This window comes from Thalassophryne amazonica, chromosome 11 (assembly GCF_902500255.1).
Source record: "Thalassophryne amazonica chromosome 11, fThaAma1.1, whole genome shotgun sequence".
NCBI classification, from domain to species: domain Eukaryota; kingdom Metazoa; phylum Chordata; class Actinopteri; order Batrachoidiformes; family Batrachoididae; genus Thalassophryne; species Thalassophryne amazonica.
Genome location: NC_047113.1, coordinates 30,492,221 through 30,519,844, shown reverse-complemented (window position 1 = coordinate 30,519,844; position 27,624 = coordinate 30,492,221). Strand labels below are relative to the sequence as shown.

Genomic DNA, 27,624 nt, shown 5'->3' with positions numbered 1-27,624 from the left:
CTGCATTGCCTATCGATCCACAACATTTTGCTTTTGTACTGAACAGTGTTACGTGAACGTTATTTATTCATTCATTCATTTTCTATACCTGCTTACTTCAAATAAGGGGCTGGAGCCTAGCCCAACAGTCACAGAGTATAAGGCAGGGTACACCCTGGACAGGATGCCAGTCCATCATAGGGCCACACATGGACACAAACATATTCACACTCGCAGGCACACCGACATTGAATTGAATGTTTCCAATTCACCAAATCTGCATGTGGGAGGAAGCCCGAGCACCAACGCAAACATGGGGAGAACATGCAAACTCCACACAGAATGGTCCCAGGTGGGAAGTGACCCCATGACCTTCTTTGCTGTGAGGCAGCAGTGCAAGCAACTATACAGCCCTGCTGTCTGCGTATTATTTATATGGAATGAATTTGAGATAAGCTGTCTTGGAACACATATAAACGTGCATTTTATACCAAAATTGAAGAGTATATCATCACTTTGTTTCAAAATAAATAACTGTTTTAATTAAAAGGTTGTGGGTTCGCTTCCCATCTTGGGTCTTTCTTTGGGGAGTTTGGATGTTCTCACCATGTTTGTGTGGATTCCCTCTGGGTGCTCCAGTTTCCTCCCATATCCAAAGACATGTATGGTAGATGAACTGGATGACTGGAAACTTGAAATTCACTGTAGGTCTGCATGTGAAAGTGTTTGTCACTCTCTATGTGGGTGTGTGATAAACTGATGTCCCCCCCCCCGCCCCCCCGACCATTAATTGAAGTAAACATACATAAATGGTAAATGGACTGCATTTATATAGCACTTTTCCATCTGCATCAGACGCTCAAACCGCTTTACACACTGCCTCACATTCACCCCAATATAAGGGTGCTGCCATACAAGATACTCACTATACACCAGGAGCAACTTGGGGATTAAGGACCTTGCCCAAGGTCAGGCTGGGATTTGAACTGAGGATCCTCTGGTCTCAAGTCCAACGCTTTAACCACTAGACCATCATCTAAATGATAGAAATTGAAGGGATAATTAGTAGCTCTGCCATCAGGCAGCTGAAATGTATAAAGAATCATATGCATTTTAATGCAGCGGATAAGAGAATATTTAGAGGGGAATCCTGTAAATGGTGATAAAAGCTTTGTCGCCATTCTTGCTGTTTTTATCCCATAACTCCAGAATTCAGTCACAGATAGTCCAAACTATACCTTTTTGGAATCTTTATGATCAGGCAAATAATGTGGAATATTTTTCAATATGATTGGAGCAGCTTTTAATTTTGACCTCTATGTAATTCTTCAATTGACCCCTACCTGACCACTGATTGAAAAGTCAAGTGGCCAATCATTTTTTTCAAAAGAGGAGTGTCTAAGGAGTATTTCTGCCAAATTTGATGCTTTTATCACCATTTGCATGTTTGTTTTACTTATCTGCTGCACTATTTTCCTCACCATTTGTCAAGGTGCTGGACTGTGTTTCATTATTTAATGCATTTAAAGTTATTTTTTTAATCCAGAAATTCAACACTTAAAATAAACATTTAACTTACTGTTGATTGATGTCACTAATTTTTAAATTAGAGAAAATCTGACCTCTAATGCTTGTCTATTTTTAAATGTGAAAATGATACAGCCACAATGAAAACAAGAATTCTTTTTGCTTTTTTGGATTACCCTGTATTTTATATATTTATGTGTTTAGTTAATGCATTTTTGAATTGTTTTATGCATGCTTGCATTATTTACAAATAAAAATCAATCATTAATCAATCAGCTGGTCTCAAAGACATTGTTGCCATCGTTACTAGACCTTGACCGTCGAGGTCTCATAAAACTAATTTTCTTTCGTTATATAACGTAGCAAGATGAACTTTTTGAAATATGTACCGAACAACCCTGACCTGCAAAAGCTTGGCATAAGAAAAGTTTTGTTTTTATTACGCTTTGTGTGAGACAAGTGGTTTGTACTTAAAGCAGTACTTCACTGAATTTCTTTCAGTCATTCAAGGCTGAGTGACTGAAATGTGACCTGGGCTGTTGCTGTTTTCAGTCGGCTTACACTCTCCGTGGTGCTGAAATGTTTCACTACGTGCGCATTTTCAAACCATAAACACGAAAATTATCATGAGAAATAAAATATATATTTTACCTATAATGTTCCAGTGAATCAGTTTGTATATTACTGACTCACTGCAGAAAATCCCTGTTCTTATATTGGTGTATATTTAAAGTGTAATATTCCAGTTGATCTCACAGTGTCGCTGCTAACTTGCAGATCAGAGGCTGACAAAAAGACAGAAGACCATCCCGCAGAAACAGAGCTGCCATTGTTGTTGGAGCGCAGTGATTGTACGACAAGCGATATTTAGGTTTTCCTTCTGGATATTTTGTGGACAAAATGAATTTCAAAGGGTTGTTGTTAACGGTGTTAACGAGTTTAGTGTGCGGCTTTGTGCTCGTCGTCCAGGTTCAGGCCGCAGACCTCAGTTATTCTGCTGCAGAGGAGATGAGACGTGGATCCATTGTTGGAAACGTAGCCAAGGATCTCGGCCTGGACGTCGGAACGTTTCCCTCTCGGAAAGCACGGATTGATACAGAGGAAGAGAATCAGCGTTTTTGTGATGTTGATGAAAAAACGGGAGATTTTGTCATCAAACAGAGGATTGACCGAGAGGAGCTGTGTGGAGAGAAGGTATCGTGTGCGCTTAAATTCGAATTAGTCCTCGAGAACCCTCTGGAGCTGCATCGTATTTCACTTCTTATTCAGGATGTAAATGATAATTCACCTGTTTTCCCAAAAGAAACAGTAAAACTGGAAATAAGCGAATTAGCGGACAAAGGAGCTCGTTATCGTCTTAATGGAGCGCATGACGCAGACATTGGACAAAATGGGGTGAAATTATACAGTTTAGAAAAAAATGAGCATTTTCTTTTGTCAGTTCGTGACAATTCTGATCGATCAAAGAATGTGGAGTTGGTGTTGGATAAAGAGCTGGACCGTGAAAAGGAACATGATTTAAATTTACTTCTCGTTGCAGTTGATGGTGGAAATCCACAAAAATCTGGAACTGCCACGATCCACGTAACTGTGCTGGACGCTAATGATAACGCCCCAGTGTTTGAACAGGCTGTATACAAAAGCAGCCTACCTGAAAACTCCGCCCTCGATACTGTCGTCATCACCGTGAGTGCAACTGATGCAGACGAGGGAGTTAATGGAGAAGTGACGTATGAATTTAGTCGAATATCAGAAAGGGCTAAAAAAGTATTTAATTTGAACAGCAAAACTGGAGAAATAAAAGTCACAGGAGTAATAGATTATGAGAGTGAATCCAAATATGAAATGCGTGTTGATGCTAAAGATGGATTTGGTCTGTCATCCGATTCCAAAGTAGTTATTGATATTACTGATGTGAATGATAATGCTCCTGTTATATTTATGAAATCTTTGAAGAATCCAGTGGCGGAGAATGTGTCACCTGGTACAGAGGTGGGAATCATTAATGTTCAGGACAGAGACTCAGAGACAAACAGACAGGTCCACTGCTCCATTCAACAAAATGTCCCTTTTAAAATGATTCCGTCCATTAAAAACTATTATTCTCTGGTGACAACAGGACATTTGGACCGTGAATTAGTGTCTGATTACAACATCACAATCACAGCTACTGATGAGGGCTCGCCACCTCTGTCCTCCTCTAAAACTGTTCAGTTATCTGTAGCTGATATCAACGACAACCCACCTGTGTTTTTGGAACAGTCCTACAGCACCCACGTGACTGAAAACAACAAACCTGGCTCCACTTTATGTTCTGTTTCTGCTCGAGACCCTGACTGGAGACAAAACGGGACAGTGATTTATTCTCTTTTACCTGGTGAGGTGAATGGAGCCCCGGTGTCCTCTTATCTGTCTGTTAACGGAGACACGGGGGTGATCCACGCTGTCAGGTCCTTTGATTATGAACAGTTCAGGAGTTTGAAAGTCCACGTGATGGCCAGAGACAACGGTTCTCCTCCACTCAGCAGCAACGTGACAGTCAGTGTCTTCATCACAGATGTGAATGACAACTCTCCTCAAATACTGTACCCCGCCCCGGAGGGCAACTCCTTCATGACCGAGCTGGTCCCCAAAGCTGCACAAGGAGGCTCTCTGGTGTCAAAAGTGATTGCAGTGGACGCAGACTCTGGACAGAACGCCTGGCTGTCCTATCATATACTCAAATCCACTGACCCAGGACTTTTCACTATTGATGTCCACAGTGGAGAGATCAAGACACAGCGGGACATTTCTGAATCTGACAGCATGAAACAGAACCTTATTGTAGCAGTTAAAGATAACGGACAGCCCTCTCTGTCTGCCACCTGTTCCATGTATTTACTCATTTCTGATAACTTGGCTGAGATACTAGAGATGAAGGACGTGTCTTATCATGAGAACAATTCAAAACTGACCTCTTATCTCATCATCGCACTGGCATCAGTGTCCACATTTTTCCTGACCTTCATCATTGTCACCCTTGGTGTTAAGTTTTGTCACAGAAGAAAACCCAGAATGTTGGTTGATGGAGCAGTCGCCATCCCCAGCGGTTATCCTCCTCCTCAATATGCAGATGTTGATGGAACAGGAACTTTACGCAACATAAATTATGACACCTACCTGACAACAGGTTCAAGAACCAGTGACTTTAAGTTCATCAGTTCCTATAGCGACAGCACTCTGCCTGCTGAACAGACTCTGAGGAAAAGTTCAACTGAGTTTTGTGATGAGTCTGATGAGTCACCAGAGGTAGGTCTCAATGCTTGTTTTCATTGAATCACACACCCCTGCTTGTTTATTCATCATTTTTATATTTACATTCATTTTTCAGACAGTGTCTTCAGCCACAGTATTTTCCAAAGAAGTAGCTGATAATTCTTTTCAAAACCACAAGAAAAACAAACAAACAGATTAGGTAGCACTGTGACTTCATGGCTACAACTGAGGGTTCTCCATGTGTTTGCATGGGTTCCCTCCAGGTGTTCTAGCTTCCTCCCACTTCCAAAGATATGCAGGCTAGGTAAATTGGAAACTTTAAATTGACCATCATATTGTGTGCGTGTGTGAATGATTTTGTCTGTCTTATGTTAGACTGGCATCCTATTCAGGGTGTACCCCGTCTGACTCCCTGTGACTGGTTAGGTTCCTTTAGAATATGTTTGATCACTTCAAATTAAAACTTCTAGGAACAAACCTGTGGTTAGTTACAGGTTAATAATTTTCACCATTGTGGGCACAAGTGTAGCCGACCAACCCATTGGTTCAATACAGTGTGTTTTGAATGCAGTGTATCACTCAGAAAGCCTTTTCAACACTGATATCACCCCCTTACCACTACCACCAGTTTGATTTATTTATTGAAGTCATCTATAACTATTGTGAAAATAAATAAATAAAACAAAAATAACACCTTATTCAAGTGTTTGAATTGTACGGCATTCACTCTGGAATTGTTTGAAATTTATAATTCAGTATTGTCCTGACTCTGGCGTTTCTCATCTTTTGGAAAATTCATAAATCTTCAGTTACTTTATGACAAACCCCAAAGAACATTGAGTTTTTTACATGAAGTATGTTCAATTGCGATTTTTTTTTTTTTTTTTTTTTATCATGGAACACAAACATTCCAGCAGATTTCAAACAGACTTTTAATTTGTGCTGTTGCTTATATGTTTGACATAAAATTAACATAGATAACTTTAGTAACATTAAAATTGTATTTTGTTCCTAACAGGTGAAAAATAATCATGTATATTTCATGTTTATCAGAAGAAAAGACAGATGCATTCACCCAAAACTGATGAAATACAATCATTTATGAGCTTGATAGGTTTTGTGCATGTATATCATTCCTTTGCATCATCAACTTCCTTTCTGCTGCTCAGAGGCCTTAAACATGTGTGAACTGTGTGCTTCAAAGGCATGTGCGCTATATGCACTTGGCTGTTAAATGACAGGTGCTGGTATAAATTGTGAAACCCAATCTTACCCCACTTCTTGGTGAATTGTGTATCTGCTTAGAGATTGGAAATGTTTTGTCTGTCTGGATGTTTGTCATCTTGTTTATAGTCATATAAGGAACAAATGACTAATATATAAGTGTCACAGTGATGGGCAGCTGATCTAAGGAGAAAGTCTACAACCTCCTATAGCCTAGGAAGTTTTTTTTTTTTTTTTTTTTTTTTTGGTAGTTTTTGGTGAAATCTGGTGACTTTGAGAGTGTGTTTTATAACTTCTGAAGTGGATGCATGTGGTGTCACAGAGACTGTTGTTGCTGTTGTTCATTTGGCTGCTTCTGTTTGTATACCTGATTGCCACGGTCATATCAGCAATGGTATTTGGCACAAGTTTTACACTGGATGCCCTTCCTGATGCAACTCCAGTTTTGCCTGGGAAGAACACCCACAACCCCTGGTCTTCCAAAGAGGTCTCACATCCAAGTACTAACCAGGACCCACACTGCTTAGCTTCTGAGATCTGAGAGGATCAGGCTTACACAGAGCAGACTGGCTGCTATGTTGTGTCACAAAGAATGGTTGTGCAATTTGTGTATGTTTCAAGTGCAATTTCAGTGCAGTTGACATAAATATAAACCTTCATGGCATTCTTTTCACTCTATTGTACTACTTTTCAGAACCAATTGTGTATGTCTGTATACTGCAAATTTAACAGGCAGATGGAAGGTATGTTTCTGTGTGAATCATGCACATTTCTGATTCAAAGTGCACAGTATTTGCCCGGGGTTTCAGAATCGTATTGGTTTTATTAGCATCAGAACACTGAAAATCTGTTGAACAGGGCTAATTGGAATACCTATAACATACATTTTGTGAATTGCCCCAAGTCGTGAGATTCATTAGTCAATCTAGTCCCAGAAAATGAAATGTGAGAATAATTATTGGCTGTATTCCATCCACTCACCCTCCGTCCATGGTGCTGCACTGCATTTCACTGCTTGCAGATTTTGAAAAATCATATATTAACATATATCACAAACACATTTTTCATTTTGTTGATGAGAGCTGTTGCACATTTTCTTAACTTGTGGCAGAATCTCACATGTATTATGCTATTCTGTTTTTAAAGTTGAAATTTTCCAGTTGATTAAAGAGACTTTTTTTTTTTTTGTCTTTACAAGCTCTTAACATTGCAGCATTCATTAAAGTAAACGTACCTTCAGTCATTAGAAAAAAATGTTAGCTTCTTTCCTTTTGTGAAAGTAATATTTTATTAAAAGTATATATATTGGGTTTGTGGCCAATGATATTGATCAGTATTATTATATTAAGTGTTTATTGCAATGAAAGACATGCAGATTTATTCGATGAAAAGCACAGGCACTTAATAATTTTATTAGATGGACTGATTTTGTACATTAGTGTGCATTGCTTTGCATCCACAAATTTCTTCCCACAGGACAGTGACTCGAAAAATGTTGGTGTGTAAACTGCTTCCACTGTTATGTGCCATATGCACTTTATTGTCTCATGAGTGGTGTTTAGCTCTAATGGTTCATCTGGTTGAAGTTCTGAAATGCTCATTGCTGTCTTGACTGGATTTTTAACTGCTTGAAGGATGGTGTGTGATATTTACACACATAATGAATTGAACACAGTGACATCTCTGTGGCAGCCCAGTAACCTGATCAATGAGTCACTGTCCTCTCACACAGCTGTTGGTGTTATCAGTGTACCTCGTATGTTGCCCATGCAGTGATGGAATTGTTTGACATGAACCTTTTCACAAGATATTTTATGTAGATTTCTGCATTGCCTATCGAGCCACAACAGGTAGATGGCAATGTGCATGATTGAAACACATTTTACTTTTATATTGAACAGTAGGTGAATGTTATTTATTAATTAATTTGTTTACCTGCTTACCTCAACTAAGGGGCTGGAGCCTATCCCAACAGTCATAGAGTATGAGGCAGGGTACACCCTGGACAGGATGCCAGTGTGTTGCAGGGCACCAGGCTGTGCAGGGACACACATGAAGAGACAAACACATTCACCAAAGTTCAGTTTATTCCATGTCTTTAAATGTGGGAGGAAGCCTGAGCAACAACACAAACATGGTGAAAACATGCAAACTGCACACAGAATTGTGCAGGTGGGAAGCGATCCCACAGCCTTCTTTGCTGTGAGGCAGCAGTGCTAACCACCAAGCCACCATGCTTCCTGAGTATTATTTATACAATACATTTGAGATATACTGTATTGGAAGACATACACTGTAAAAAAAAAAAAAAAAAAAAAAGAAAAAACAAAAAAAAAAACTTGTTTTTACAGGAAAATGCTGGCACCTATGGTTACCAGGGAATTCTTGTAAAAAATACAGCAGCACAGCCCTTACCAAAAAGTAGTATATGCAAGTATGTTTCAAGTATACTTCTAGTTTATTTTTTATATACTTATAAGTACTATTTTTTGGTAAGGGAGTAGATAACTTTACAGACATAATATGTAAATGGATTTACAGTGAATGAACCATGGCTGACTCACATAAAAAAACAAACAAAAAAAACTGTTTAATCTACAAAAAAAAAGAGAGCCTAGTCTGAGTATCATATCGCATTAAAATTAAAAGAAACAAAGTATGCAAGGATTATGACTGCACAGAAGTACTTAGACTAGCGATAATAATTTCTTATAGGCCTACTCCCTAGCCTACTCAACAAGCTGCAAATAGCCTACCTGTAGCCTATAGGCCTACTCGAATTTGCATTGTTTCATCAATCATGTTAAAGTTAGGCTATAGCATAAACTTGTAAAGTGACTAACATATAATTCTTGTATTTTTTAAAAACAACTGACTAAAACTATAGGTTTTACAATGTTTGCATGTCAATTTACCACAACTGTTTTGTAATGAGTATTACAGTATTTCTCAGTTTTTATTACAAATAGTTGTAGTTTCAACAAATACATTTGATTAGAATCACATATTGTTGTTGTACATCTAACAAAAATATTCTGTTGAATAGTTTACAAAAGTCCACTGTGATTGAAACAAAAATGTGTTTTTGGGTTTACAATACTTTTCTGTAGTGATTTTAGATTGTTTCATGTACATTTCACGGCATTTTCTACAGTGTATAACATATATTTCATGCCAAATGTGAGGAGTATCTCATCACATTGTTTCTAAATAAATAAATGGTTTAATTAAAAGGTTGTGGGTTCGCTTCCTATCTCGGGTATTTCTGTGTGGAGTTTGCATGTTCTCACAATGTTTGCGTGGGTTCCCTCTGGGTGCTCCAGCTTCCTCCCACATCCAAAGACATGCATGTTGGATGAATTGAAAACTTTAAATTGACTATAGATGTGCGTGTGAAAGTGTTTGTCCGTGTTTGACCGTGCAATAAACTTGCGTCCTGTCCAGGGTGTACCTCGCCTTACACCCTATGACTGCTGGCATATGCTCCACCCTCTTCTGACCCTTAATTGGAGTAAGCAGACATAGAAAATGGATGAATAATTAGCAAATCTGCAATCAGGCAGCTGAAATGTATGAACAATTATATCCATTTTCCTCACCCTATGTTCAAGGTGCTGGATTGTGTTTCATTATTTGATGCATTTAAACTATTTATCCAGACATTCAACACGTAAAATAAGCATCTACACTGAAACAAATGCTATTTTGGATCAACTTAAAATAAAAAAAAACTGATGTAATTTGTTACAGCTATTTTTTTTTCTCACAATGTATATTTATGATTTTGTAAAGTGATTCCAGCAGATTTAAACTGGAAACCACAATTTTCCATTAGACCAATGTAAATAAGTACTTCGAATGGAATGCACTGTTTCACTTTTTTCAGTGTAAGTTATTGTTGAAATGACGTGACACATTTTTTTTTAACTGCAGAAAATCTGACCTCTAATACTTGCCTATTTTTAAATTTGAAAATGATCCAGCTGGTCTAAGAGACATTGTTACTCGACCTTGACGTAGAGGGCTCATAAAATTCATTTTCTTTCGTTATATAATGTAACAAGATGAACGTCATTATGAAATCTGTTCCTACGATCTTGGCATAAGAAAGTTTTTGTTTTTATTTCCGCGTTTTGTGACACAAATGTTTTCTATTTAGTGCAGTAACTGACTGAAACTTTGGCATCATTCTGGGCTGAGAGACTGAAATGTGACCTGGGCTGTTGCTGTTTTCAGTCTACTCTGTCCGTGGTGCTGAAATGTTTCACCGCGTGCGCATTTTCAAACCATAAAAACGAAAATTAACGTGAAAAAAAAAAATCCTTTAATGTTCCAATGAGTCGATTTGTATATTACTGACTCACTGCAGAAAATCCCTGTTCATATATTGGTGTATATTTAAAGTGTAATATTCCAGTTGATCCCACAGTGTCGCTGCTCACTTGCAGATCAGAGGCTGACAAAAAGAAGAACATCCCGCAGAAACAGAGCTGCCGTTGTTGTTGGAGCGCAGTGATTGTGCGACAAGAGATATTTAGGTTTTCCTTCTGGATATTTTTTGGACAAAATGAATTTCAAAGGATTGTTGTTAACGGTGTTAACGAGTTTAGTGTGCGGCTTTGTGCTCGTCGTCCAGGTTCAGGCCGCAGACCTCAGTTATTCTGCTGCAGAGGAGATGAGACGTGGATCCATTGTTGGAAACGTAGCCAAGGATCTCGGCCTGGACGTCGGAACGTTTCCCTCTCGGAAAGCACGGATTGATACAGAGGAAGAGAATCAGCGTTTTTGTGATGTTGATGAAAAAACGGGAGATTTTGTCATCAAACAGAGGATTGACCGAGAGGAGCTGTGTGGAGAGAAGGTATCGTGTGCGCTTAAATTCGAATTAGTCCTCGAGAACCCGTTGGAGCTGCATCGTATTTCACTGCTCGTGCAGGATGTAAATGATAATTCACCTGTTTTCCCAAAGGAAACAGTAAAACTGGAGATAAGTGAATTAGCGGTCAAAGGAGCTCGTTATCGTCTCAGTGACGCGCATGACGCAGACATTGGACAAAACGCGGTGAAACTGTACAGTTTACAAAAAAATGATCATTTTATTTTGTCAGTACGCGACGAACCTGATGGGTCTAAAAACGTGGAGTTGGTGTTGGATAAAGAGCTGGACCGTGAAAAGGAACATGATTTAAATTTACTTCTTGTTGCAGTTGATGGTGGAAATCCACAAAAATCTGGAACTGCCACGATCCACGTAACTGTGCTGGACGCTAATGATAACGCCCCAGTGTTTGAACAGGCTGTATACAAAAGCAGCCTACCTGAAAACTCCGCCCTCGATACTGTCGTCATCACCGTGAGTGCAACTGATGCAGATGAGGGAGTTAATGGAGAAGTGACGTATGAATTTAGTCGAATATCAGAACGGGCTAAAAAAGTATTTAATTTGAACAGCAAAACTGGAGAAATAAAAGTCACAGGAGTAATAGATTATGAGAGTGAATCCAAATATGAAATGCGTGTTGATGCTAAAGATGGATTTGGTCTTTCATCTCATTCAAAGATAATTATTGATGTTACTGATGTGAATGATAATGCTCCTGTGATATTTATGAAATCTTTGAAGAACCCAGTGGTGGAGAATGTGTCACCTGGTACAGAGGTGGGAATCATTAATGTTCAGGACAGAGACTCAGAGACAAACAGACAGGTCCGCTGCTCCATTCAACAAAACGTCCCCTTCAAATTGGTTCCTTCACGTAATAACTATTATTCTCTGGTGACAACAGGACATTTGGACCGTGAATTAGTGTCTGATTACAACATCACAGTCACAGCTACTGATGAGGGCTCTCCACCTCTGTCCTCCTCTAAAACTGTTCAGTTATCTGTAGCTGATATCAACGACAACCCACCTGTGTTTTTGGAACAGTCCTACAGCACCCACGTGACTGAAAACAACAAACCTGGCTCCACTTTATGTTCTGTTTCTGCTCGAGACCCAGACTGGAGACAAAACGGGACAGTGATTTATTCTCTTTTACCTGGTGAGGTGAACGGAGCCCCGGTGTCCTCTTATCTGTCTGTTAACGGAGACACGGGGGTGATCCACGCTGTCAGGTCCTTTGATTATGAACAGTTCAGGAGTTTGAAAGTCCACGTGATGGCCAGAGACAACGGTTCTCCTCGACTCAGCAGCAACGTGACCGTCAGTGTCTTCATCACGGATGTGAATGACAATTCTCCTCAGATACTGTACCCCGCCCCGGAGGGCAACTCCTTCATGACTGAGCTGGTCCCCAAAGCTGCACAAGGAGGCTCTCTGGTGTCCAAAGTGATCGCAGTGGACGCGGACTCTGGACAGAATGCCTGGCTGTCCTATCATATCGTCAAATCCACTGATCCGGGACTTTTCACTATTGATGTCCACAGTGGAGAGATCAGGACACAGAGGGACATTTCTGAATCTGACAGCATGAAACAGAACCTTATTGTAGCAGTTAAAGATAATGGACAGCCCTCTCTGTCTGCCACCTGTTCCATGTATTTACTCATTTCTGACAACTTGGCTGAGATACCAGAGATGAAGGACGTGTCTTATGATGAGAAGAATTCCAAGTTAACCTCTTATCTGATCATTGCTCTGGTGTCTGTGTCCACATTTTTCCTCACCTTCATTATTGTTGCTGTTGGTGTGAAATTTTGTCACAGAAGAAAACCCAGAATGTTGTTTGATGGAGCAGTCGCCATCCCCAGCGGTTATCCTCCTCCTCAATATGCAGATGTTGACGGAACAGGAACTTTACGCAACATAAATTATGACACCTACCTGACAACGGGTTCAAGAACCAGTGACTTTAAATTTGTCAATTCCTATAATGACAACACCCTTCCTGCAGAAGAAAGTCTAAGGAAAAGTTCAACTGAGTTTTGCAATGCATTTGGTCAGTCTGATGAGTCACCAGAGGTAAGTTGATATTTGTTTTTACAAGTTTCACCAAACCACCCATTATGAATATCACTTTTTTCCATCACATTGCTTTTAGCTTTTAGCTTTTTGTTGTTGTTTTTTTTTTTGTTTTTTTTTACAAAACCTTTTGAAATTGAAGTAGATTTCTGTTGGTGTCTTTTACACAACTAATACAAGGATAAAAACATTCAATGTTCTCCTCAAGAACCGATAATTGAATGTGAAAAATACAATTTTTCCAATTCAATATATGACATATAAACAGACATTTAGCCAAAATCTCTTTGTATCATCATCATCATCATCAATTTTCCCTCATTTATTTATTTGGGCACTTTTTATATTTTGTCTTCGTGTTAAAATTACAAATCAGATGCAGTTAAATGGTGCGAATATTAAAATGTATTTCATTTAAGAATTCTTAGAAATATTTCAGTACTGTTGTATTGGTTTTGATTATTTTCTTTTAATATGCATCAAACAAAATGGTTTTCCTCATAACAAACATGAATGTTCAGTTCATTACAGGGATCATTTATTAATTGTCAAAAGTGACACTGAAAGAAAATACAGAAAAGCTTAACTGATATTGTGTGTGTGTGTGTGTGTGTGTGTGTGTGTGTGTGTGTGTGTGTGTGTGTGTGTGTGTGTGTGTGTGTGTGTGTGTGTGTGTGTGTGTGTGTGTGTGTGTGTGTGTGTGTGTGTGTGTGTGTGTGTGTGTGTGTGTGTTGTTCAGCCAGGTTGGTTTTGTTTTTTCATTTGCCAGGTGGGGGAATGTTGTCTGGAATACATGTGTAATATATTCAAGAATTAGGTTGCTTTTTTTTTGGGGGGGGGGGGGGGGGGGCATTTGTGTACATTTCTTTGGTTTCAATTCAGAGAGCATAGAAGCGTGTGTTTGTGTTTGTGTGTGTGTATCTGTGTGTATAACCAGCTTCCAGATCACTATGAACATGCTACTTACTTTTCAGTGGCTGGTGAGTTGTGTGCATCTGTTTGCAGTGCACTTTTCCTGATGTGTGTGTGTGTGTGTGTGTGTAGTAGAATACTTTACTGAGCAAGTTAAAAACATTTATACATTGCGCACATTCATCTTTGAAAATCCGTACATTACTCAAAGGGAGTAGAATGAAGTAAAACATATTTTCTACCCCCTTTCACATGTTTTATTTTCGACTACGCAGACAAGAATAAATTAAAAAAAAAATTTTTTGAGATCATATATACCTATATAAACACACAGCTTGCATTATACATATCAACATGTATTTACATAAATACACTACCTCTATACACAAATACCCTTACATACACCAATACACACACTAGATTCAATGAGATTTGACAGTATAACACTTTTAACCCACATACATGCACCCATGGGCACCCATACATTTACCTATATTCGATTAAACTTGATGATATATTAATTTATTTATTTTTTCCCACACACATGTATCATGGGCAACTCGTGTGCATTCATATTTCCCATACGTTCGTCATGCCCAAATAATATAACAGTTTAAATCCACAAACATGCACACCTGTATGTATACTAAGAATTATGTTATTCAGTTTCATATTTTTTTAATATTTTGAGTTTTAAATTTCTTTTGAATTGATGTACTGTAGTACATACTTTGATGTCCTCAGTTAGATTATTCCATAAATCCACCCCATGTCTCGTAAGGCACATTTGTTTCATTGTTGTACGAGCACACTGTTTTTTTTTAATTATATTTCCTTCTTAGATTGTAATCTCCCTCTCTTTCACTAAACAATTTTTGGAGGTTATCTGATATTAGGTTTTGTTTCACTTTAAAAATAATTTGTAATGTTTTAAATTCTGCAAGATCTCTAAATTTTAGTATATTGGATTGTAAAAACTGTACTCGTATGATCTCTGAAGCCTACATTATGGATGATTCTTATTGCCCTTTTCTGTAACTTAAAAAGTGTGTCTACATTACTTTTATATGTATTACCCCATACCTCAATGTGTGCGTGTGTGAAGTGTATACACACTTAAGAATCTATGCAATGTGAAAATTGCGGCTGCTGTGATAGACTGATTACGCTAGGTAACAAATTTTTATTTTTGTTTTGTTCCTGGGTACACAGTGTGTTTTCCTAACCTGGTATGCCTTAAATAAATAGAAAATAGCTGTTATTCCACAGAAACCTTGCTTCTGTGATCAGGACAATGATATTTTGAAATTTGTCTGTTTTCAAGAATATTCTCGATTCGCCTTCACTACTACTGAGTAGTCTTCTAGAATATTCTTGAACTGCTAGAACTGTCTAGAATTTTCTAGAAGTTTCCAGAATTATCTAGAAATTTCAAGAAACTTTTAGAACTTTCTAGAACGTAAAAAAATAAATAAATAAATACAATCAAAGTTTGTTCTGAATGTAGTCATTTTCCATAGACTTTAGACATAAGCAGCTGAAATATAACACTTAGAAGCCAGGAACAAAAATTGTGTTACATAGTGTATTTGAGTGTGGACTACTGTGTCTCTTCACCAAGGAAGGCCTCGGCCAGCTGTAAGTGGAACGTGATGACTTGGTTAACGGACAGAATGATGTACAGCAGTCATTAATTCAGATAAAACTGTACATGTTCACAGTCTCAGCTGTCGTAGTCTTTGTTTGTTGTGTAATGTTTAAGTTATAAACAAGAATTGTACTTTGTGTCACATAAGATGGTTGTGTAACTCACTTATGTTGCACATGTTGTTGTCATGTTGTTTGATGTGAAATGGTAAAACGATAAATGGACTGCATTAACATCTGAATCAGCAATGCAAAGGACTTTGCAATGTTGCCTCACAATCACTCATTTTTGCTCATCCTTGCATGCATGCACACACACACACACACACACACACACACACACACACACACACACAGAGCTGCACACCTTCCCCAATTGTGCAGCGGATAACTGAAAATAAAAAACTTTCAAATAGTGATGCAAGCACCAAATGTGGCACAAATACACCTTAGACATTATCCCTTTGAAAAGGTAAGGTGTCCACTTGAATTTTCAATAGGCAGGCCAGGACGGGATCAACTGAAGAATTGCATATGGGTCAAAATTTAAATTGAAAACTATATCACATTATTTGCCTGATCACAGAGATTCCAAAAAGGTGTAATTTGGACTATCTGTGACTGAATGTTTTGGTTATGGAGTAAAAACAGCAAGAATGGTGACAAAGGTCAATTTCAGTTTGTACAGGGGTCAAAAGTTGAAGTTGCTCCCAGTTTTGAGAACATAAATGCAGATTATTGGTTGGGTTAATAGGGTTTTAAAAAGGAATAGTTTGCATCATGTGTCATGCTTAGTTACCATGTTACAGGGTAGCATATGTCACATGTGATAGAATCCAGTGGACATCAACATTGTTTTTACTTTGCAAACCAAGCACCCAACACAATCAAAACAATTCTATTTATTAATATTATTAGCTCAATCAAAATTTGATCAACTTTAATTTTTGACCCCTGTACAAACTGAAATTGACCTTTCTCACAATTTTTTTTTTTTTTTACCCCCTTACTCCATAGAATTCAGTCATAGATGGCCCGAAATATACCTTTTTGAAATCTTTATGATCAGACAAATAATATGGAATACCTTTAAACATGATTTGAACATTTTTAGATTTTGACCCCTGTGTAATTCTTCAATTGACCCCTACCTGGCCGCCTATTGAAAATTAAAGTAGACACTCTGCTTTTTCAAAAGAGTAATGTCTAAGGAATATTTGTGCCAAATTTGGTGCTTACATAAACTTTTGAAGGATTCCTCTGTAAATATTCACTTATCTGCTGCACTACAAGTGATTTTTCAGTGTGGTGGGTATTTGTACTATGCATCTTGTGGTCCCCGACCCATCGTTTTGACCCCTAAACATTACTGTGAACATTATCTTTCATCTACAATTTAGTGTTCTTTTTGTTATATTCACTTATACTTCATCAGTTATGTTTCAGTATGATTCTTGCATGTTCCTCTTGATGTGAAAACCCTACCATGGGCACAATTTGGTGGGGGATAGGGGGGCATGTCACACCCACCTTTTCAGCCAGGGGGGGACAGAATATGGTATGCCCCCCCCCACCACCACCACCACCTTCTGACATATATGTGTGTACTTGAAACATGCTATGCCAGTCTTATGTGCAAACCATGTCAGTCTTATGTACAAAAAAATGTCAGAATAGTATCTTTGTGTCTGCAAGTTTTTATTTTTAGCAGCATTGACTTGTTTACAACACCTGTTTCTTTTTGGTCACATTCAGAATTTTCTGGGACTGCATTTGCCCAGATTTGAAACCAAAAATAGTTGCCTCTAGGGGCTAGTGTCTACACATAAGTATATGTGGACCATATGCTAATTTACTAAATTCTGAAAGTTAGAAAAGGAAATCAGAAAAGCTATCTGGGACCTCAGAAAGCCCATCTGCAATTATTGCTTGATCTCCAAAATCAGTCTATGCAAGCGAAATTATGTTCACTATGAGTGTTGTCATTAGTGCCACTTCGAAAATTAAATTCATGAAAAGTAATTTATCCTAAATTTATGATTTGTTGTTTTTTCAAACTTATGCAAAAACAAATCGTGAGAAAAAAATACAGTATGCGATAGTTAATAATTATTAAGAGCCTGTTCTTTCATATTTATGAATACATTTTACCACATTGCAGTTGTTGTTTTTTTTGTTTTTTTTTAATGAAAACTCAACCTATCATTCTTTTTGAGTTCTACACATGTGGTGATACCTTATTTACACCAGGTCTTTAATAAAATCAATGCTGGCTATTCTCAGAATAAAGTACTTATATCCACAGTTTCAAATTGCATAAGTCAAATGGTGTCCACTTTATGGTCTTTTCAAAACATTAAAATTACTGTTCTGGATGCTCAGAATGCATCTGAGCTTATCTAGAAACCGTTGGCTTCTGGGGCCCTAAAGCAGTCCCCAGACCCCCGGCCTATGTCTTCGGCCCTGCGGGACTCGCACTTTGTCCCCCCAATTTCTATTTCTAAATTGCGCCCTTGAACCCTATAACAAATATTTACTGGTATTGAACATTACTGGTTTATATGACATTACAAAAGGCACAATGAGGGTCTGAAAATATAGTGCTATCTGAAAATATAGTGCTAACTGGTTTATGACAAGCACTATGATACTTTTTCAATTATCTGTGTGAGGTGGCTTAAAATCATTTTCATAAAATCCCACAGAAATATACAATAAATATAAAAGCAAGAGCTAAGGGTTTGCTTTTCTCAGTTAATGTTTCATACTTTTTATCAATGACATTATTCATATAATGCCCAAGAATAGACAATAAAAAATTGTGTTGAATACAGATCTATATACATTAAAATTCTCTTAACCACAGATATCTTTTTTGTTGAAGTATCTTAAGTTGCTGTATTCGTTTTGTGAGTAGAATATCTCAGTATTAATGCAATATTTCAACAAATTGTTCAAACACTTGTAAATTTGGTCTCAGAAATGAAAATGTAACAACAACCATGAGCTATTTTCTGTTAAGTTCACACTCTGATCATGGTGCTGGGTTGTTTTTCACTACTTGAACTTGTTTAAAACATCACTTTATATCCACTAAATTAACATTAAACATAAATTCTGACTTGCACTTCCCTTTTGAAATGAAGTGTTTGACATTTATTAACTTAGGGCAGAAGCAACAATGTATGTACAAAACTTCTGAGGAAAGGTGTTGTTTTTTTTTTTTTCTTTCATACCATTATGCAGCAACCTTACGCCAATCTTAGAATTTACACTTAATTGATTTGTTTATGACACATGTAACACATTGTAAAATGTCCCTACATACCTTCTTTATTTCTCCATTAATATGAGTTGCATAAAAGCACTATGGTTTGTGCACTGTGCCACTTTAGGATTAAGAAAAGGCAGTTTAGATTAAATTTAGAGATCTCTTGCTGATGCCTTATAACACAGATTTATTTTATTTTCATCATGTTTTTTTTTCCAAAGCAGGAATTGATTGCATCACTGAGGCGGCACTGACAACAATGACAAAGAAAGGCTAAGGTGTAAAAAGGATATCATTCTTTAAAATAAAAGTGATTCAATAAAAGTGACTTTGTAGGAAAGTGTATTTATCTATTCATTTTAGAAGAGTAATTTATGATCTCCAGTATAATACTTCACAGAATTATTTCCTGTCTAACAAGTGTGGTTCCAGCAACTGAGAACAACCAGTAGGTCTTTGCTGTGTGATCGCACTCTGTCCACGGTGCTGAATTCTGTTTCCTCTTTTGCGCATATTGAAACTAAAACATTTGTAATCAATTAAAGTGTAACATGAATATTTCCGTTAACAAGTTACTGTAAAATTATACAGCGCATGGTGTAATGGTATAGACTCATTGCAGAAAACGAGCCTTTAAAAAAAAAGTAATATTTCAGTTGATCACACAGTGTCGCTGCTGACTTGCATATATGAGACTGGCACGTTTCCCCACCGCTAACAAGAGAACAGAAAACCAGACGTCATAACCAGAGCTGCCTTTGTTACAGGAGCGCCGTGACTGGATTTCACAACGAGAAGAATTTGTCTTCTTTCCAGGATTTTTTGGAAAACATGCGCAACGAAGGATTATTGTTACTGTTTTTTTTCTGCGACTCTATTCTCGTCTTCCACATGACGACCGCAGACCTCAGTTATTCCGTTGCAGAAGAGATGAGGCCTGGATCCATTGTTGGAAACGTCGCAAAGGATCTGGGCCTGGAAGTCGGGAAATTTGCCACCCGCAATGCGCGTATTGACACAGAGGAGGAGAACCGACAGTTTTGCGAGATTAATCTAAAAACGGGTGAGTTAGTGATCAAGGAGAGAATTGACCGAGAGGAGCTGTGTGGAGAGAAGGTATCGTGTGTGCTTAAATTCGAATTAGTTCTTGAGAGCCCTCTGGAGCTGCAGCGCATTAAACTTGTTATTCAGGATGTCAATGATAATTCACCCGTTTTCCCAAAAGATACAATGAAACTGGAGATCAGGGAATCGGCGGACAGAGGAGCTCGTTATCGTGTCAATGGAGCGCATGACGCAGACGTTGGACAAAATGCGGTGAAACTGTACAGTTTAGAAAAAAATGAGCATTTTATTTTATCAGTACGTGATAACGCTGATGGGTCTAAAAATGTGGAGTTGGTGTTGGATAAAGAGCTGGACCGTGAAAAGGAACATGATATAAATTTACTGTTTGTTGCAGTTGATGGTGGAAATCCCCAAAAATCTGGAACTGCCACGATCCACGTAACTGTGCTGGACGCTAATGATAACGCCCCAGTGTTTGAACAGGCTGTATACAAAAGCAACCTACCTGAAAACTCCGCCCTCGATACTGTCGTCATCACCGTGAGTGCAACTGATGCAGACGAGGGAGTTAATGGAGAAGTGACGTATGAATTTAGTCGAATATCAGAACGGGCTAAAAAATTATTTAATTTGAACAGCAAAACTGGAGAAATAAAAGTCACAGGAGTAATAGATTATGAGAGTGAATCCAAATATGAAATGCGTGTTGATGCTAAAGATGGAGCTGGTCTGTCATCCGACGTCAAAGTAATTATTGATATTACTGATGTGAATGATAATCCTCCTGTTATATTTATAAAATCTTTGAAGAATCCAGTGGTGGAGAATATGTCACCTGGTACAGAGGTGGGAATCATTAATGTTCAGGACAGAGACTCAGAGACAAACAGACAGGTCCACTGTTCCATTCAACAAAATGTCCCTTTTAAGTTGGTACCTTCTATTAAAAACTATTATTCTCTGGTGACAGCAGGACATTTGGACCGTGAATTAGTGTCTGATTACAACATCACAATCACAGCTACTGATGAGGGCTCTCCACCTCTGTCCTCCTCTAAAACTGTTCAGTTATCTGTAGCTGATATCAACGACAACCCACCTGTGTTTTTGGAACAGTCCTACAGCACCCACGTGACTGAAAACAACAAACCTGGCTCCACTTTATGTTCTGTTTCTGCTCGAGACCCTGACTGGAGACAAAACGGGACAGTGATTTATTCTCTTTTACCTGGTGAGGTGAATGGAGCCCCGGTGTCCTCTTATCTGTCTGTTAACGGAGACACGGGGGTGATCCACGCTGTTAGGTCCTTTGATTATGAACAGTTCAGGAGTTTGAAAGTCCACGTGATGGCCAGAGACAACGGTTCTCCTCCACTCAGCAGCAACGTGACCGTCAGTGTCTTCATCACAGATGTGAATGACAACTCTCCTCAGATACTGTACCCTGCCCCGGAGGGCAACTCCTTCATGACTGAGCTGGTCCCCAAAGCTGCACAAGGAGGCTCTCTGGTGTCCAAAGTGATCGCAGTGGACGCGGACTCTGGACAGAATGCCTGGCTGTCCTATCATATAGTCAAATCCACTGATCCAGGACTTTTCACTATCGATGTCCACAGTGCAGAGATCAGGACACAGCGGGACATTTCTGAATCTGACAGCATGAAACAGAACCTTATTGTAGCAGTTAAAGATAATGGACAGCCCTCTCTGTCTGCCACCTGTTCCATGTATTTACTCATTTCGGACAACTTGGCTGAAATTCCAGAGATGAAAGACGTGTCTTCTGATGAGAAGAATTCCAAGTTAACCTCTTATCTGATCATCGCACTGGTGTCTGTGTCCACCTTTTTCCTCACCTTCATTATTGTTGCTGTTGGTGTGAAAGTTTGTCACAGAAGAAAACCAAGAATATTGTTTGATGGAGCAGTTGCCATCCCCAGCGGTTATCCTCCTCCTCATTATGCAGATGTTGATGGAACAGGAACTTTACGCAGCATAAATTATGACACCTACCTGACAACAGGTTCAAGAACCAGTGACTTTAAGTTCGTCAGTTCTTTCAGTGACAACACTCTTCCTGCTGAACAAACTCTCATCAAAAATACCATGGATTTTTCTGAGGCTTCTGAAAGTGCTAACATTTCTCCTCAGGTAAGAAATCTCAATCAGACTATTCTAACTTTGCACAATTTCTTTGCACATAAAGCCAGTGATTTATTTCTCAGTCATATTGCTGGTTTTCCTTATGAGGCAACAGTTTTTCTTCCGAAGTAATACGTGATGGATTTCTTATTTTTACTCATGCTTTTTACAATACTTTATTGAACATTGATTTACATATAGCCAGCCCCAACACAAATGAAGTGCATCCATGCAAGATAATTTAATTTAGTTGGGACTACATATATTTATTATATGGAAATTCTGCCCATAATTGAGTTCCTCCAATGAGTGATTTGTTTGTGTGATACACTCAAATAAACTGACTCACTGGACTGGATTCCATTTAATAAATATATGTAGTCCCAACCCAGACAGCAAATGGATCCGGGCCAGATGTAGTCCCACATCTGGTACCATTCCTGAAAACTGATACTGTCCAGACCATTTTTGCACCCTGGCCCATATCCGGCATCACTCCACTTTACAGTTCTGGAACAGATCCAGACCAGATCTGAACCAGATCCGCAAAAGATAACTGTTTACAGTCCATATCTGGCACGGATCTGGGCCAGATGTGGTCCGCATCACTGCACCGTGCAGAACATGGGGTTAGCATAATGATAAGCAATTTTATCTGCATTTGGCAGAAACTATCCATTGGCGGTTATAAACTCAGGGGTGTGAAAACTCTGCAAATCCGCAGGATGCGCGGATTTCATCATGGCGAGGAGGGGGGCGGGGTGTTAGTGTGCACTCTGTAATCATGATCGTCACTGAGGTTTTTTAAATGCTCATTGCAAAACGATTTTTTTCAGATCTGGTCCGGATCTGTTCCAGAACTGTAAAGTGGACCCGTGCTGGATCTGGGTCAGTGTGCAAAAATTGTCTGGACTGGATCCCTTTTCAGGAATGTATCAGACGTTGGACTACATCTGGCCCAGATCCATTTGCTGTCTGGGAACTAATTTAAATTACATCATCTTGCATGTATGTGTTTTATTTGAGTTGGGGCTAAATATATTTATTAAATGGAAATCCTGCACGTAACTGAATTGAGTTCATCCAAAGAGCCATTTTTAGTGTAATGGAAAAAAAAAATTGTAAAGAAATAATAATAATAATAATAATAATAAATCAAAACGGTAACAAAAACAAAACAGACCCATTAATTAGTAAAAGAGAACTAGCCTACATTGACTTTAAAATAAAATAACATAATTCATAAAAACACAACATAGATATTCAATAATATTTCTTTAAATTAAAATAAATTTACAATAATTAAAAGATTCAGTAACCTGAAATAGTCTTCCTCATGAGTTTAAGGTTGATACATTCAAAAGTCTATTAAACTGTAAAATTGTTCACATGTAATCAGTTCTTTCCTCACTTTTTATATCGCCTTTTCTGCTTCACAATAACGGCCTCTAGCCATGATTTTGGCAGCCTGATGATGGTTTAATTGTTTTAGCTGGATTTTCGGGGTTTTTTTACACCTTAATGACAAATACGTGATAATCAGTATTAGACAGGACCAGGAAAGTGTTCAGTTATTAATAAAAAAAAAGTTTGCATTTATTTTTTAATATATGTTTGTGCCATGCAGTGCAACGTTCTCATTATAGCATGTGCCTCTTATTTCCTGTCATTTCAAATATGCATAATTGTTTCATCAGTTATATTTTGCCATGGCAAAATAACAGGGACATCGTCCACTCGCGTAAAGATTTTAATTGTTGCTCACCTTTCATGAGCATACTGAGCATTGTGGGATAATAGCTAGTCTATCATTATATTGTGAACTTTAAGCTATTTTGTTTTGTGTTATTGCTCTTATTTCACCACACCGTGTCGCTGGTTACTCGTTTACTGAAAAATGCAGCATTTGTGTGGCACAATAACGTGCACATCCGTTTTTCATCTTTGTGTGCAGTTACGGCACGACACGGGAAGAGCTGTGAAATCGATTTGATGTTTCTTTTTTAAACTGCAATATTTTTATTTCACATTTTATTTACGTAATTCTTACATATCCTCTGTGCTGTGGACACCATTTATTTTAAAGAATGGATCGCGGAAGGTTTTCCGAGCTGGGCGTCCTCCTCATTCGCTTTGTCTGCTGTCTTCTAACGCTGCAAACCGCATTTGCAGAGGTGAGCTATTCTTTCCCAGAGGAGATGAAACCGGGAACTGTTGTTGGGAATATAGCCAAAGACCTCCATCTGGATGCGAACACGCTGGCAAATCGTAAGGCCCGTATCGATTCCGAAGAAAATAATGAACGATATTGTGTTATTAATGTGAAAACTGGCGATGTGAGCATCGCTGAACGGATCGACAGAGAGAGCCTTTGTGGCAGCAAACCAACGTGCGTTTTAATCCAGGATCTTGTGCTGGAAAATCCTTTGGAACTTCACCGTATAAATCTACATATTCAAGATATAAACGACAACTTCCCACACTTTAAACGGGAATTAATTCGTATAGAAATAAGGGAGTCGGCAGAAAAGGGCGCACGTTTTTTGATCGAGGAGGCACATGACGCAGATATTGGACAAAACTCAGTACAAAGGTACAGCCTGAACAAGAATAACCATTTTGTTTTATTGTTTGACGCTAACAAGATCGAACTGGTTTTGGAGAATAAGCTTGATCGAGAGAGAGAGAAGGAAATGAATCTGTCTTTGACGGCTTCGGATGGTGGTTCTCCTCCAAAATCAGGTTCTGTCGTCATACACGTCACGGTGCTGGACGCAAACGACAACGCTCCAGTGTTCAGTCAGACCATTTACAAAGCCAGTCTGCCTGAAAACTCTCCTCTTGAAACTGTAGCTGTTGTTGTGAGCGCGACTGACGCAGATGATGGTGTAAATGGTGACGTCACATACGACTTTGGTCTTGTCTCAGAGACAGACGAAAAACTGTTTTCTATTGACAAGAAAAGCGGACAAATTACAATAATTGGCAGCACAGACTTTGAGAAGAAAAGAACATTTGAATTAAGAGTGGTGGCAAAAGATGGTTTAGGTTTGAGCTCTTATGCTAAAGTTTTGATTGATCTTATTGATGTAAATGATAACGCACCTGTGATATATTTAAAATCAGCAAATAACGCCATACCGGAAAACGTCATACCTGGTACAGAGGTGGGCATCATTAACGTGCAGGACCGAGACTCGGAGCTCAACGGACGGGTCCACTGCCTGATCCAAAAAAATGTTCCCTTTAAGTTGGTTCCTTCCATTAAAAACTATTATTCTCTGGTGACAACAGGACATTTGGACCGTGAATTAGTGTCTGATTACAACATCACAATCACAGCTACTGATGAGGGCTCTCCACCTCTGTCCTCCTCTAAAGCTGTTCAGTTATCTGTAGCTGATATCAACGACAACCCACCTGTGTTTTTGGAACAGTCCTACAGCACCCACGTGACTGAAAACAACAAACCTGGCTCCACTTTATGTTCTGTTTCTGCTCGAGACCCTGACTGGAGACAAAACGGGACAGTGATTTATTCTCTTTTACCTGGTGAGGTGAACGGAGCCCCGGTGTCCTCTTATCTGTCTGTTAACGGAGACACGGGGGTGATCCACGCTGTCAGGTCCTTTGATTATGAACAGTTCAGGAGTTTGAAAGTCCACGTGATGGCCAGAGACAACGGTTCTCCTCCACTCAGCAGCAACGTGACAGTCAGTGTCTTCATCACGGATGTGAATGACAACTCTCCTCTGATACTGTACCCCGCCCCGGAGGGCAACTCCTTCATGACCGAGCTGGTCCCCAAAGTTGCACAAGGAGGCTCTCTGGTGTCAAAAGTGATCGCAGTGGACGCGGACTCTGGACAGAACGCCTGGCTGTCCTATCATATCGTCAAATCCACTGACCCGGGACTTTTCACAATTGATGTCCACAGTGGAGAGATCAAGACACAGCGGGACATTTCTGAATCTGACAGCATGAAACAGAACCTTATTGTAGCAGTTAAAGATAATGGACAGCCCTCTCTGTCTGCCACCTGTTCCATGTATTTACTAATTTCTGACAACTTGGCTGAGATACCAGAGATGAAGGACGCGTCTTATGATGAGAAGAATTCCAAGTTAACCTCTTATCTGATCATTGCACTGGTGTCTGTGTCCACCTTTTTCCTGACCTTCATTATTGTTGCTGTTGGTGTGAAGTTTTGTCACAGAAGAAAACCCAGAATGTTGTTTGATGGAGCAGTCGCCATCCCCAGCGGTTATCCTCCTCCTCAATATGCAGATGTTGATGGAACAGGAACTTTACGCAGCATAAATTATGACACCTACCTGACAATAGGTTCAAGAACCAGTGACTTTAAGTTTGTGTCATCTTACAATGACAACACACTGCCTACTGAACAGACACTGAGGAAAAGTCCATCAGACTTTGCTGAAGCATTTGCAGAAAGTGACAACTCACCTGAGGTAAGAACAATCACATTTATTTTTTTACATGTTAAATGTTTTTCTTTTCTTCTTTTTTTCTAATTGTCAATAGATGCAAGTTTTCAAAAATGTTTACCCCTCATTTTGCACATGTGGACAGACTTGAAGCTGCACCCTGATTTTGTATTTATTGATTTGTTTTGTTTTTCCAAGTGTATTGCTATTTTTGGTAATTAAAGGCCAATTTATTTGTAATTCTTGAGAGGCATTGTGATGTCCATAAATGAAGTATTCACCAGAGTAACACTGATTTGATTGAAACTGTTCATGTTGTTTTTTGACAGTGGCTGTATCCTGCATTGCGATCAGCAGAATCACAGCTTTCTGTTTGGTCAGTGTGTGATTATCTCTTTATTTCCCTTTGGGAAAGCAATTGCAAATATTTCTTGGACAAATTAAAGTCGGTACAGCCTTCAGTTGTTAACTGTTGAACTGTCGATTCAGTTTGAATTGGGTTTGCTTCTATTCTTATTTCTCTGTCCTTGGTGCTGAACCTCAGGGCTGGTTGCTTGAAGCTTTTCTTGGAGATTATTCTTCTTCCATTATCCTTTTCTCAGACATACAGATATGCTGATGTGTGTTGTATCTTATATGATACCTTTTGCTGATGGTTTCCGTTTAACCATTACAATGTTTTTGAATCTGTTCATATTAGGATGAAACAGAACCTTATTGTAGCAGTTAAAGATAACGGACAGCCCTCTCTCTCTGCCACCTGTTCCATGTATTTACTCATTTCTGACAACTTGGCTGAGTTACCATAGATGAAGGATGTGTCTTATAATGAGAACAATTCCAAGTTAACCTCTTATCTGATCATCACTCTGGTGTCTGTGTCCAGCTTTTTTCTCACCTTCATTATTGTTGCTGTTGGCGTGAAGTTTTGTCACAAAAGAAAACCCAGAATGTTGTTTGATGGAGCAGTCGCCATCCCCAGCAGTTATCCTCTGCCTCAATATGCAGATGTTGATGGATCAGGAACTTTAAACCATAAATTTTGACACCTACCTGACAACAGGTTCAAGAACCAGTGACTTTAAATTTGTTTCATCATATGACAACACGCTGCCTGCTGATCAGACTCTCAAGAAAAGTCCTACAGATTTTGAGGCACTGCAGGATTCACTGGAGGTAGGAAAATT

General features: G+C 38.8%; 1 protein-coding gene across 11 annotated transcripts in view; it reads left to right on the top strand.

The window, feature by feature from the left end:
* The window catches only part of LOC117519820 (protocadherin gamma-A11-like), a 911,360-nt gene that overhangs the window by 428,527 nt on the left and 455,209 nt on the right, over positions 1-27,624 (top strand). For 2 of the 11 annotated variants that reach the window (XM_034181087.1, XM_034181077.1), the window contains exon 1: positions 10,546-12,949. The exons of 7 other annotated variants lie outside the window; for them this stretch is intronic. In XM_034181087.1, the coding sequence (XP_034036978.1) occupies positions 10,553-12,949 (2,397 nt within the window). In that variant the 5' untranslated portion in view covers positions 10,546-10,552. Of the gene's footprint in view, positions 1-10,545; positions 12,950-24,040; positions 26,462-27,624 lie in introns of those variants that run through there. 2 more of the 11 variants (XM_034181088.1, XM_034181078.1) reach the window with 1 other exon arrangement.